This window comes from Trichoplax adhaerens, genomic scaffold (genome assembly GCF_000150275.1).
Source record: "Trichoplax adhaerens TRIADscaffold_2 genomic scaffold, whole genome shotgun sequence".
Classification (NCBI taxonomy): Eukaryota; Metazoa; Placozoa; class Uniplacotomia; order Trichoplacea; family Trichoplacidae; genus Trichoplax; species Trichoplax adhaerens.
Window position 1 is genome coordinate 9,156,484 of NW_002060944.1, and position 13,959 is coordinate 9,170,442.

General features: G+C 37.5%; 3 protein-coding genes across 3 annotated transcripts; 2 read left to right on the forward strand and 1 right to left on the reverse strand.

Annotated features, from left to right (window-relative positions):
- Window positions 1–870: 870 nt before the first annotated feature.
- TRIADDRAFT_53937 (uncharacterized protein) lies at window positions 871–5,972 on the reverse strand (the record flags this gene model as incomplete). Its single annotated transcript, XM_002110154.1, has 10 exons — window positions 871–1,034; window positions 1,117–1,317; window positions 1,400–1,636; window positions 1,731–1,957; window positions 2,061–2,202; window positions 2,350–2,512; window positions 2,683–2,781; window positions 4,447–4,875; window positions 5,488–5,530; window positions 5,860–5,972. The coding sequence occupies 10 exons, from the start codon at window positions 5,970–5,972 to the stop codon at window positions 871–873; spliced, it is 1,818 nt and encodes a 605-aa protein (XP_002110190.1).
- Window positions 5,973–6,498: 526 nt separating this feature from the next.
- Window positions 6,499–9,369, forward strand: TRIADDRAFT_63698 (expressed hypothetical protein; the record flags this gene model as incomplete). The annotated part of the gene is made up of 9 exons (XM_002109641.1): window positions 6,499–6,554; window positions 6,648–6,753; window positions 7,265–7,345; window positions 8,068–8,131; window positions 8,342–8,434; window positions 8,534–8,604; window positions 8,700–8,787; window positions 9,034–9,116; window positions 9,198–9,369. 9 exons carry the CDS (start codon window positions 6,499–6,501, stop codon window positions 9,237–9,239), a joined length of 684 nt encoding a protein of 227 aa, XP_002109677.1. The 3' UTR covers window positions 9,240–9,369.
- A 3,042-nt stretch (window positions 9,370–12,411) lies between these two features.
- On the forward strand, window positions 12,412–13,893 carry TRIADDRAFT_37276 (expressed hypothetical protein). The gene is made up of 6 exons (XM_002109642.1): window positions 12,412–12,480; window positions 12,601–12,662; window positions 13,068–13,180; window positions 13,339–13,416; window positions 13,511–13,583; window positions 13,769–13,893. Exons 1-6 carry the CDS (start codon window positions 12,414–12,416, stop codon window positions 13,853–13,855), a joined length of 480 nt encoding a protein of 159 aa, XP_002109678.1. The 5' UTR covers window positions 12,412–12,413; the 3' UTR covers window positions 13,856–13,893.
- Window positions 13,894–13,959: the final 66 nt, after the last annotated feature.

Consider the following 13,959-nt stretch of genomic DNA (forward strand, 5'->3'; position numbering starts at 1 on the left):
TACTATAGACATTTCAAACAAGTGATCACTTGGTAAAGATTGATGTTTTATACTGCCAAAGGAAATCATGTAAATTATGTACACATTTGCAATTTTTATTGCTACCAATTTGTAACGTAATTATTAAAGTAAATGATCCTTTTTTTAGATATATATATATATATATATATATTAAAAATTAATTCAGTAAACGTGTAATTGATAATTGCCACAAAATTAGCAATATTAAGTCAAAATATTGTGTGACTGTGATACATCATCAACTGACTTGGAATCGGCTTGTGCATTGAAACTTGATGTGCAAAACTATGATATTATTCAATTATCTAGTCCAGTCATCAAAAGTAATTTATAATCTAATTCACAATAGCGGTTAGGTGATCATTTGTAACAAGGCAGTGCTGACGATTATTATCATCAGGATAAGTTAACAAAAGCATTTTAAAGTACTTTGCCATACTGTAATTCAATCTGGAGACTTATCGATTATACCAGCTAAGAATATCAGCTACGACCAGCATTCAAACATTTGACTAGTTGTCAAATAGAAGCTCGTTCAACATTATATACCAATAATTGCAATAATATTTCGGTGAAATAGTAATAATGTGAATTTTACCAAGCACAAATACTATACAAATTGTCTGGTTATTAACTAGTCCAATGAATTAAATCATAAATTAGGGAAGGATAAATTTTGAAATCAATAACAAAAATAAAACTATATTCAAAATTGGATGACATCAATTTTTGCCAACATACATACAATACACATATACGGAAGGAAAGTAGGCAAATGAAACGACACAATCCTATTATACAGGTGTTGTAACAGGCCACTTCTGCTGTAAAATTCAGTCCATTCTTTCATTAGTCTAAAGGCTCCACATAATTGCCAGGAAATTTGCCTACTTTACCCTTTAGAGATCCTTCAAACCAACCGTCCATATTTTCCTTGATAACGTATATTACGTCACCGTCATCAATATTGAGTTCATCGCTTCTCTGTTGTCTATAGTCGTACATTGCTCGCACTAATAGTTTAAATAATGAACGAAGGAAATATGAACTTCTCCTTTACACTATTTTCTTATGGATAAATCAATATTATCTTACCTTTCCTAATGTACTGAGTTGGGATCCATTCAACTTCTACATTAGTATCATTGGATTCAAGTGCAGGAGGGGGTGGAACGGGTATCTCATCGTCATCGTCTATATCTAAAGGAGGCGGTGGAGGAATATCAAAATCGTCATCTTCAGGTATTATTGGAGGAGGAGGAGGTATTCCTATGTCATCAGCTGGCGGTGGAAAGTCTGTATCAACGTAACAAGGCAATCAATACAGCGTTGCAATTGCGATAATGAATCCATCATTGAAAGTAATACGTATGCTTACCAACAAAGTCTTCATCGGCTGGTGGTGGTAAGTCCTTCTGACTTATTAACGCATGGAACGATTGTGATTGGGGTTGCGACTGGGGCTTCGATTGGGCCATTGGTTGGGGCTGTGGCGGCGGTGCAACATCTTCATGCTTCTCCTCTGATGCCAATCTAAATATACTAACTGGTTTCCTCTTATTCGATCCAAACGTCGAAGTAGAATCGGTTGATGATTGAGAGTTTAAACTTTCGCCTAAAAATAAAAGCCACAACGATTCAATTCAATTGATTCCACGCCTGGATCGATCAACCCATGAATAGAAAATGGTGTCAATTATATTACTTACTGGATATGGCTCTCAGATTTGATGGAGGGTGAGAAGTTTTTTCTTGTATCCTTTTAGTTTGAACAACAGACACAGTTCCACTAGAAGTACCCGATTGAACCGATTTTATAGAGGATGACCGACTTTGTCTAGGCGATTCATTAATTTCTGAGCTAGTACTGCTAACTGGTTGAGAGGTATTACTGTTCACAGAGGATAAACTTCCCGATTTAGGTACGCTGCCTCGCCTATACTCGCCCATTCAATATGTTGTCAATATACTTGTCATATTATTGTATATGAGTAGAATAAATCTTGGCTAATTTACCAAGAAGACAACGTAATACATACCGTATGGAGGTATTCCCTGTTTCCATGGATCCGTTGATAGATCGCGTTGTCGAACTAACGCTACCTTGTCTGTTAAATTTCGGCTGTAGTGATTCTGCTCGCTTACCACGTACTTGTCCAACTTTTGATTTTGCACCTTGACCTAGATCATTTGAAAAAGATGGAAGCCAATATTGTTCAACTTGGATTATGCCATAATTTAGACATATAATCATCCTCCAGTCTATGTTGAAAATAAATGTGCTATGTTGCTAGCTTAACTACCCTAAATGTGGTCGATACTACTCACCAACATCATCCAAGCTATTGAAATCAATGGCTTTACGGGTGTACCGTTGTGTCTTAGTCTTATCCTTGATTATTGTTTTCTTGGATTTACGAACTGGTTCAACGGAAACGCCAAGTGCTTCAAATTGTTGTAAAGCAACTTTATCATTGTGGATGTCTATGGCCTAAGTACGCGTATGAGCAGAGCGAAAAGCAAGTGTTAGCAACTAACTATATCGTAGATAATTTTAGTGGAAAAACAAAGATTAACGGCATACTGGTAACGATAAGATCGTAGGAAGGGGCACTTTGTCACAGGTCTGGAGAAATTTCTGTTATTTTCGAGGTTTATTACCTTGTATAATTGCAATTGGTTATGACCCTTAACTGCAAATAATGAACTAACAGCAGAGAATACGCTATGATTGATGGCTGTTATTCCTTTTACTAATGACTAGTCATTAGTGTGGATGAATTGATCATTTGGTGTTCATTTGGTATGTCTTGATATTTAGTCTATTTCCTACTCCTGATACGTGTCGCAGTGTTTGTCAAGAATTAATGGATTAATATAGTAGAAAAAGAATTTAATTACTTAAACTAGCCATCGAGTAATAATCCTAGGTAAGAAGGTATACGTTGCGTGTTTTGCTAGTGCACCTATAATTCAACGATGGTATTCCGTCTTCACCTATCGTTCTCAATAAATCAGCAACATGTAGTTGATTTTGACTTTTTCAGACCCAGTTTTAAAGCATTCCTTGAAGTACTAGTGTATCCATGATTTTATCATGTAAAAAGACCTGCAGCTATCATTCGTCAATATGATTGTCGAAAATTTTCATAACCCCTTCAATGTTATTCTCGATACTATGCTAAAAATTTGGAAACCTGTTCAAAAACATCTTCACCACGAATCTATGTATATATATATGTCTCATAGAAGACCAACAACGCCGGCAATCTACGTTTATTCAAGTGATTGTTGACATAAAATCTGTATCAGGGAACACCGATATCGATGGGACGCGTAGTTGATGCAATTGGCCATGATGAAAGTAAAGATAGTTTCAATTGGCCTTGGATAGGGTAAATAAATTAAATATCAGATTACTTTGAAATGATGATCATTACTACTGAAACAATAAAATATCTACTCTATGACTTATCCAAAGCGATTCATTAAATAAATAGCCAATCCTTCTAACAGATTACTACGCGTATGATGGTTTCTAGGATCCATCCAAGCCCATCCATTAAATAATATAATCATCTCATTCTAAACGCATTACTTAGATTGTTTAAAATGATCATCACTACTACTGAAACAACAAAGTATCGACTCTATGATTTATCGATTTATGCAAGGCGATCTATGCATTGGAAATGAAAAATGCTCTAGGACATCTCTTAAATTAATTAATACGAAAGTGTAGAAAGTAACTATTGCAATCGAAATGCCGTTGGAGCACTTGGTATAGCTCATTTTTTTGGGGGGGAGGGGGATTAAATACTGTCTATCCATGTATGATCGAACAGTAGGAATTTGTCCATGTTGATGGAGTATTGATGGCATGTCATGATTGAATAATAATTTATGGACGTTGTTGGTATACAGTCATAAAGCATGGATCAATTCAAGGCTCCATCGAGTTTAGGCAGGACAAATCGAAAAATGGTCGTCAAAAGGAAAATAAGACCGGCCATCCAGTACAGCATGTTGTCTAGAATAACTTATGGATCGGTCTAATAGAATCATCAACGAGTAGCGTGGAATTGTCAACGTTGGGTAGTAGTATTATTGGACACGTTTCAATGAGGGTTTAGAATCAATATTTAAACGGGGCAAGACATGGACATCAAATCAAGGCAATCGATGCTGTACGCGTAGGATGACATTGACCATCGCAAGATGTCAAGGATGATGTTGTTTTCATCCTCATATCCATAGTAAGCCTAGATTGATAGCAATACACTACAAAACTAGTCATGGCATCAGAAGGTGTAAATCGATGGAGATTGCCTGTTGACTAAAATGGATAAGGGACCCAAATTGGACTAAAAAGTGGAGAAGGAGAGCGTCAACAAAGTTGAATGAAGATTATCGGTTGGATTTTACCTGATTGAGAATATTCATTCGCGATTCTAAAGATTCAATTTGTTCTTTCTGCTGATCGACCATGGTTAACATTTTATTGCCCAATTGGCCAATATGCTGGATGACTTGATTGAGCGAATTGGCAACAATTTTCTTGGCCGCATCGAAATGTTGAGCGCGCTTATTGACTTGAGTAAAATAAGCATGTTCGAGACCACCTGCCTTTTCCAGTAGTTCGTTCTCTCGGCTGCGTAAATCTTTCATTAACGACCCTAATTGCTCTTTATACGGTTGAATAGATAAGGCTTTACTTTGAGCAGCCTCATCGCTTGACGATTCTCCACCAGTTTTGTCCATAGGCTTGCTAATGACAGTCAAAACAGGCCAAAATGGAGCTAAAAATTGAAAACGATTTGACGATTTTCTCTCTCCAACCACAACAGATCTCAGCTAGCAGCAATAACAGACTTGCGCACAGCCGCGCTCAAACGCCTTTTGTTTTTTCTCTTGGTTGGGCCCTGCCACTAGCCGATAGGACTCTATAGAAATTAGTGTCTAATATGGATGTTTTGATACACAGAATAGACGATTGCTTTCCGTCCTTCCGGCTTGTCGGGGTGGAACTACGCCCTGGATGCCATGGTGCAACCATTGGACTTTGGACACCGCTGCTCAGTCTTAACTCTACTACGTGATGGACTGTATGGTACAGTAGACAGGAAACGCAACAGACCTTTTTACTCAGTACTAGCACCAATCTGGACATCGTGCATCAGACGGACAGATTTTTTTGCAACCCAGAAGGGCGAAATCTCCCAAAATCACTTGCTTACAGTAGGATCGATCTTCAGTATCTATTTTTCTTCATCACTTCGACTCATTTAAAAAGAGTAGTACTAATATAAAATCAATTTTAATCCTGGCTTACTTAAGAAGAATAAGTGAATTACAAAATCGAGTATCCGCTTGATAACATGATCGCGTCAAGTGGACATCGCACATCAGACGGACAGACTTCTTGGTTGAACAGAAGGCTTAAATCTCGAAGAATCAGTTACTTACAGTAGGATCGATCTTCAGCATCTCTTTTTCTTCATCATTTCTGCTGATTTAAAAAGAGTAGAACTTGAATAGAATCAATTTTTTAACCCTTGCTTAGATGCGAAGAATAAGTGAATTACAAAATCGAATATCCGCTTGATAACCTGATCGATATCGTACGATATCAGACGGACAGACTTCTTGATGGGGCAGAAGGCCCAAATCTTGAAAAATCAGTTACAGTAGGATCGATCTTCATCACTTTTATCATTTTAAAAAGAGTAGAAATTAAAATAGAATCAATTTGAATCCTTGCTTAGTTTAGAAGAATAAGTGAATTATAAAATGGAGTATCCACTTGATGGCATGATAGCGTTTGCAATAGTATCCTACAAGATGAAGCCGAAATGTCCGATCGTCCGAGTCAAGTGTCCAGTGTTCAGTCCAGGTGTATCTGGCACCGGATTGGAAGTCGGTGTACCGCATCTAGCATTGGAGCAGTCCATGTCTCGTCCCGTCCGAGTTTCTCCGTTTATGATACTGTACAGTGTATAGTATGCAGTGCTGTCTACGCAATATATCGACCGGATAATTAGTCTAGCAACTCGGAAATCCCTGACTCAAATGTATCGAGGACTATTAGAAAAAATTCCTTTTTCTAGTAGTCCTTAGTTGTGTACAGTACATTGGAGATGATAAAATTGGCTACTGTCATAACTAGTCATAACGAAGTGGTAAGTCAGAAACACCATCTTGACGAGATGAGGCGGAAACGTCTGTCCGTCCAAGCGTGGTCCGTTCACGTCTTCTACAGGACAGTAATCCACGACTGACACTCAACGTGGACGTGTGTACAAGCGAGCTGTGACTCTCCTGTTAGCCTGACGTACACTGTACAGTATAACGTCACTAGGAGTGAAGCACTGGGTGACTCATTCAAACTGGACCACGACCCTACTGTAACTTTCAACTTGTTTACTGCGGCTGTCCGCTAACCCAGTTGATGACGTCATAGTAGCTTGCGCCTCCAATATGGCTATCAATAAAACTTACGCTGATGGCCAACTTAAATTGTTGGTCGGGGAAACGTAAGTGGTTGGGCAATATCTTCACTAGCATGCCAATTTGTATGCGTCGATTTATGCATGAGTCTTTGATGTTGAATTAAATCTTTTTTTTAGCATTCTCCTCAATTATAAAGGAGTCGAACTAACCTTGGATGGCACTCACCTTCCCAAGGAGTTCCATGGCAATCATAAAGGTGTCGGCTATTTATCCAATTACCGGGTAAGTCGAATGATGGAAAGGATATCTGTTGCATCAATGACAAAGTCAGCTAGCCATGATCACCAAGTTGTTGTATGGATAGTCCGCATTGAAAGACATTTCATGACTGTAGACTGTAATACAGGACTGGCGACCGTATTGTTGATCAAAACGATCATCTTTTAAATATACAGTACTGTCCAAGTGCCGTAGTTCTTCTACAGAGCAGGAGAACAACATAGCCATGCTAGACCTGCTTCGCCAAAGCATCAAAACTACAGTAGGATAAGCATGCCTACAAGAGATTGCGTTACAATACAGGACTGACTATCTTATTGCTAATAGAAATGATTACCTCAAGTAAAACTGCCATAGTTCTTATACATACTGTAAGGAGAGGACAACAATCACTCAGTTGTTCTACATCTAGAAAAGCATCCTTACACAGTATGATAGAAGCGTCTCAGCAAGACAATGCACACTAAATCCAACTGCCTAATGCTATCGTTATTCTCTTCTACTTGATATCTAGATTATTTTTGCCACAAGTATGAAATCAAACGATCATTTAAGATCGATAGCAATGCCATTTAATTGCTTACGTAATGTTGAGGTAACTTGGACTTACAGCATTGACATGCGAGAGTATTTGATCGTAGGTTAACACAGTTGACAATGATGATACTGCAGTCATTTATTACATGTGCCATGGAATAGTATCATCATGTTCCTCCAGCAGGCTATTATGTTACCTACATTTAAAATTATTATCAATGAATCAAAAGTATAAAATCATTTCTATTCTCATGAACCATTTCCATTGATCAGTATAATGGTTTTACTTGGCTATAGCGTACCGTAGCATCATGTAGTAGTTGATAATCTACTATAGTAAACAAAGTCATAAACATGTACGATTCCAATCATTTGGACATCTTCAATTTTACCATATTACGTTCATCTTTACCATTGATCCAAATAGGACAAAAGTAGTTCATGAAGGTGTTTACCGTTGCGAAAGTGACAATAATTACAGTATCATAGCTGACTGACTGTCAATTGCACACTATATTCTATAGTCAGTCTAATTAATAAAACAAGTAAGATCACTGTCAATACTGTATCGATCCATTTACAGCATGTTATAAGATGATTCTTTTACTGCTGAAAATGAATCTTTCATCATGATTCAAGTCAAGATAGCAACTCTATCCATCCAATTTAAAATCTGTTTAATGTACTATAAAGAAGACTCTCGTATAGATATTGGTAGTTATCAACCACTTTCGAGTATTGCATTCAATGACTGATTTTACTTTATAACTGTATAAACAGTTAAAACAACCGATATTTGGATCAAATCATTTACGAGGAACCTGTATTCCGGATCAAGAAGAGAGTATGTATTTACTACTTTGAACCTTATGCAGTACTTTCTATTGTTGCCAACCTATCCAAAAATGTAGATTGATTTTGTCTTGCAAGTAAATGTTGCTTATACTCGGTAGTACTTTCCACAATTGTAGACTAACTTTGCTAGAAAATGACAATAATGATTATTAGACACTATTGCACCCTACTTATGTTGTTGCTCTTTATTTCAAAATAGCCGCATTTCGAGATTCGTTAGATTTCAAGATGTACTTTACATCCGGAGGAGCTATTGAATTTGGAACCATGTATACGAGGATGGTTCGCGGAGGTTCGTCATCGATAGTTACCGACATATTCTTGCCTTACAATCATGTCCATTTGAATATCACTTATAAAGTGACATTGAATGAATAAATTCGATTTACAGGTGGCACTGTAGCCGCACCGCAACTGTCTGCGATATCTCCAGCAGTATTAGCTCAGGCACAAGCAGCATATGTATGTAGTACACTAAATTCTATCCATTCATCAAAAGAGCTTCAAACTGCTTATACCTTGTGTGATCGATAATGCGTTGCATTGATTTTTCGTAGGGTCCTCGCGGTGGATGCCAATATGTTTATTATCAAGGTGGGGCGACAGCGCCTACAATGAACGCTTATCCTCCACCTCCGAATGCAGGTACTAAAATAAGAATTAATAGACTGGCCATTTTCACATCCGCCTTGTACTACTGGAAATGCGAGTGTGAACTTGGCTATTGTCAGTTTTCATCGTAGATAAGTGCAATATCGCCATCATGATGGCTAATTGAACCATGTAGTCATAGCAGAGATTGATTCCTCTAATGTCTGTTTTACTCAGCTATTTGAAGATGGAAATTACTCTTAAACTATTGCGTGTATTGACTATCTTACTGTTCTATAGCAGCAATGCCAAATGCCGCAACTGCATATTATTCTCCGTCCAATCCAAACAACCTCTACGCACCAACTCAGGGCATGCCGGCAGTAAGTGTCATTAAAATTGATTACACAGCATGGAAATTTTTCTCATTGAATCAACGATCGTTTCGTCCGTATTAAATGTAGAATCCGCCTGCTTACTCAGAAACTGAAAAGAAAAAAGAGTAACAAAGTAATTGAACTCTTCTTTTGAAACGCCATGATAAACGCTGATTGATTTCTTGATAGCAGTAGGTCCGTATGGTTTAGAGATGTAAATACCATTTCACATGATGAAGTAACACAAGATGCCTTTATCAAATGCATAATTAGGATTAAAATAATGCAAAGTATGTGCCTCTTAGATATCTATTTAACCTATACGCATACCTGATGTGTGATTTACAAAATCCTAAAAGTATACAGTATTCTTATTTTAAATATCTTCACTTGTCTCCTCGCAGCCGTTTGGTAAGACTTTACCGCACAATTAGCACAACGCGTTTTATCTACTATACTGATATGATGACAACGAATATAAATCAGCGCGCACCATGTAGGGTTGTCTTTCTCGTTGTCTATATTTACTCATATAATGCCAATTTGCTCACAAATAAGGATGTATAATATTGTATTTTGGAATGATAGTAATATATGCGAAGCTAACGGAGGGTTTTTATTACTTTTCGAGCTAATATCAAAATAGTGTTGCTTTAGATTACTCGAAGAGTATTTTAATTTGTCCATTTGATGTTCAAGCGCTGCACTTGAACCACTTCGTCATTGTCAGATAGCTACTGTAGACCTGTACTACAGTTAGCGTTCCGTTGGATCAGAGTAGCAGTATAATGACACATTTCTCTCAGTTAAATTGACTTCTTTGCTTATGATATCGTCTAAAGTATGACTAAAATTGAATAAATGGAACGCAGATGTAACATCGAGATGTGTTTTTCCCATTGTGTCACGATTAACATGAATACCAGGATGTGAATTAGCCGGTACTAATTCAAATTTACGGCTATCGCTACATATTCCGGATCTTCTACTACTATTCATTCTATTTCACTGGCAATTGATTACAGTTAGTATTGATCGTAGATAGCGTACGATTGCAGATAAATGGTACAGTTAAAATGATGAGGAAATATTTGGAGTATACTATACGACCATTTCGTGTCTATCTCTCTTTTTACTACTGTATTCATACTACCATCGTAGGGCCATTTTGTATATACGTCCATTGAATAGAAGGGTATCTAATGAGTTTAAAGATTAATTATTATTGACCTAGTCTTCAAAAATTAACGTGTAATTCATTCATTTACGAATCAATTTCAGAGCTAGTCATGAAAGTATCAGTACTGTAAATAGACTAACAAAAAAAGAGAAATTGTACGGATTCCTAAATGTCCCATTGGCATAATCATGACTGTATGCTGTACTGGCAGTACTGGGTATTATGTCCGCCAGAAAAGAATCCGCGGAAATCACTCAATATCAGTGCAATCATTCTGAATTTTGACTGAGATGACTATTCGTATACTGTAGTACACTTACTACAGCATGTACTGTATTCCATCCTATTTAGATGCCATACACTGATCAAATTATATCGAAAGATAGTTGTGCCGAGTTCGTAAATTGATTTTCATCATTTGTGAATGCTATATTGAAATCGAAAATGCTTGCACTCGGAATCCTGTTTTACAACTCCAGTAGAAGAATATTTCGATTTGAACTACTAGTACTGTATTGTATTGACTATGGAGGTGTTGTAAATCACTCGCTGAGTCATGGAAAGTGGACACGGTAGTAATTTCTAGTGCTGTTTTTACACAAGTCGATGACTGAGTTAGGAACTACTCAACCATTTTCTCCCTATATTCCTCACTGCCCCTTAGCCAAACTCTGTTCTTCCATACTGTTCCTGTTACTGCCGCTACTCATACAAAAAACTCCTTTCTCTGGGTGAGTAACGGCATGGAAAGAACAGACATTTCATCTCGTCTAAAATATTTATGCCAAATACTGTTCTACTATTACGGATCAGCTTACACGGACGATTTAAATATTGTAATAAAAGCAGCTTTTTATCTTAAGTTCATAGGTCTAACTTTATTATGGTTTAGTAAACTTATGCAGAATAAGACATAGTCTGCCGCATTACATAAGCTATCTTATTGATCTAAAATTCTGCTTGGAAAAAGCCTCTATAAGATCATCAATGTGATTGAAATTAGTACCAATGATTTAGAAAACCGACACGGGCAAGATCCAGACTAAGTCGTCATTTTTCGACATTGACGATCTCCCATTGATTTACTGTAATTAATTAATAATCAAAAAATCTCCATCCGTCTGAGGGAGGATCAGTCCAGGTCTTCTTTGCTACGAGTCCATGAGTGTTTTACACCACAGTTCAATACTGTCCGTTACAATAAAAAGTCCATCCGTCTGAGAGAGAGGACTGGTTCAGGACTCCAGCCTCTAGGTCTTCTTCTAGGCGTCCATGAATGTTACACCACAGTTCGATACTGTCCGTTACAGTAAAAAAGTCCATCCGTCTGAGAGTGGACTAGTGCAGGTCTTCTTCTAGGAGTCCATGACTGTGTTACTCAGAACTTCCACCACAGCTCAGTACTGTCCGTTAAAATAGAATAAAATACTACAATAAAATAAAAAAATATAGTGGCATATCGTTAATTTTGCCTAAAATAAAATAAAGACTAAATTACTGTTTTGCCACTGTATAGTTTCATAATTACTAATATGCCATTGGAAATTTCAGTAATTTACTAATATGCCATTATAGTCATGAAAAAGTCCATCCGTCTGAGGGAGGACTGGTCCAAGTCTTCTTTGTAGGATTCTATAACTGTGTTCCACTCAACTTCCACCACAGCTCAGTACAGTACTGTCCGTTAAAATAAAAAAAGTCCATCCGTCTGAGGGAGGACCGGTCCAAGTCTTCTTTGTAGGATTCTATGACTATGTTCCACTCAACTTCCACCACAGCTCAGTACAGTACTGTCCATTAAAATAAAAAAAAGTCCATCCGTCTGAGGGAGGACCGGTCCAGGTCTCACAGTCCACTACTGGACCAGAATGCCGTATCTCCCTGGCGTCCACGTGATCAACTCATTTACATACACCACATGACATGAGCAGAAAAATCGACTTGCTGGAGTTTTCGACGATCTCTTCGTTGTATAGTAACTTGTGTAGAGGATAGGAACTAGTCGAGCTAAAAGGTAAAATGCTTTCTCCTTGTCTTTTCTGACTATTTTATGCTTAAAATGATGATTTCATGTTGCTGGTGATTCACTTAAACATTCATTTTACCCTTTGATCATTAAATAGATGGGGAAAACTCACGGTTATCGTCGCGGAACACGTTATATGTTCTCTGCCGCTTTCAGGAAACGCGGTATGAGCTAGTAGTGGTCAACATGGCGATCCATGAATGTGTTATACTAGAATAGAAAGACGATTGATAGTTGACATGATCTTGTTCATAATAAGACTAATTGAACTTAAATCCTTTTAGGCGTCATTCCACTCTCTACGTATTTGAAAACGTACAAAGTTGGCGATATCGTAGATATCAAGGTATGTTCTTTTTTCACCCATAGTCTTGATATAGCAGATAGACGCGATACATGTACTATAGTCTTAAAAAGAGTACTGGCGTCTTGGCTGTTGAAAGGAATCGTGCGCTTCCTTAAGTCCTGTTCCTTTCCGATAATTTACTCGAGTTTTAGTTTAGCCAGTACTCACCAGTAATCAAGGATCGTATATTGTACACTTTAGTCTTAGTAGTAGAGTTGGGGTTTAGCCAGTGCTCATGAGTAATCAATCATCGGACAGTATACTGTACACTACGCTTTAGTCTTCTTACTTTTTGAATAATCAACAGGCTAATCTACTGGAGAGAGCATTAGACTCCCCCAACTATTACTGACGGAAGCAACAGCAGCCGTAATAATACTAAATATGATGGATTGCTTGTTATAGGGAAAAGGTTCCGTCCAACTTGGTATGCCACATAAATGCTATCATGGTAAAACTGGCCGTGTATTCAATGTTACTAAGCGCGCTGTTGGTGTCATCGTCAATAAGCAAGTCAGGTAAGATTGACAAGATTGCTAGCTATTAGCTAGCAAGCTATGCATACCATTTCACTTGTCGACAGAAACGCAAAAGTCTACACTCAGTCAAAACTATCTTTTCGTGTTAATGGAAGATAAATGTGCAATACAATTAACCTCTATTCGCTCTTCTTTAGAAATCGCATTATGCCCAAGAGGATCAATGTTCGTATCGAGCACATTAGTCATTCCAAATGTCGCGATGACTTTTTACGGTAAAATACGACGTCATGCCTGTATGCTTGTATGGACAGTATAGTCAATGCATTGCATCTTGATGAATTTTTAATGCTTGTGTATTGATATTAGTCGTGTAAAAGAGAACGAACGCTTAAGAAAGGATGCAGCTGCGAAAGGAGAAAGAGTTGACCTTAAGCGTAAGGTAAGCTAGTCAATGCGCAATAGAAAAGGATGTTAATCATACGTCTGCTAAAAGTATACTTTGAAAGTAGAGACTCTTGTGTCAGTGGATCAATTACTGTCGCCCAGTTAAACGATAACATGGATTTATATTATCATCTCAAAGTGTACGTTATCAACTAAACATGCTGTTATTGCTTGCTGTAGCCTAAAGCCCCTAAAGGAGCACAAACGGTTATCGCAGAATCCGAACCTGAAGTTCTTCGAGCTCTTCCTTATCAATTTATTGCATAAACTTGATCCATGAACTAATTCAATAAATATTCAATTACTTAAAACTTTTTATTGTTTGTTCTGAATTAGCAAATGCACACTTGATTGCAGAATCAGTGTGCAGC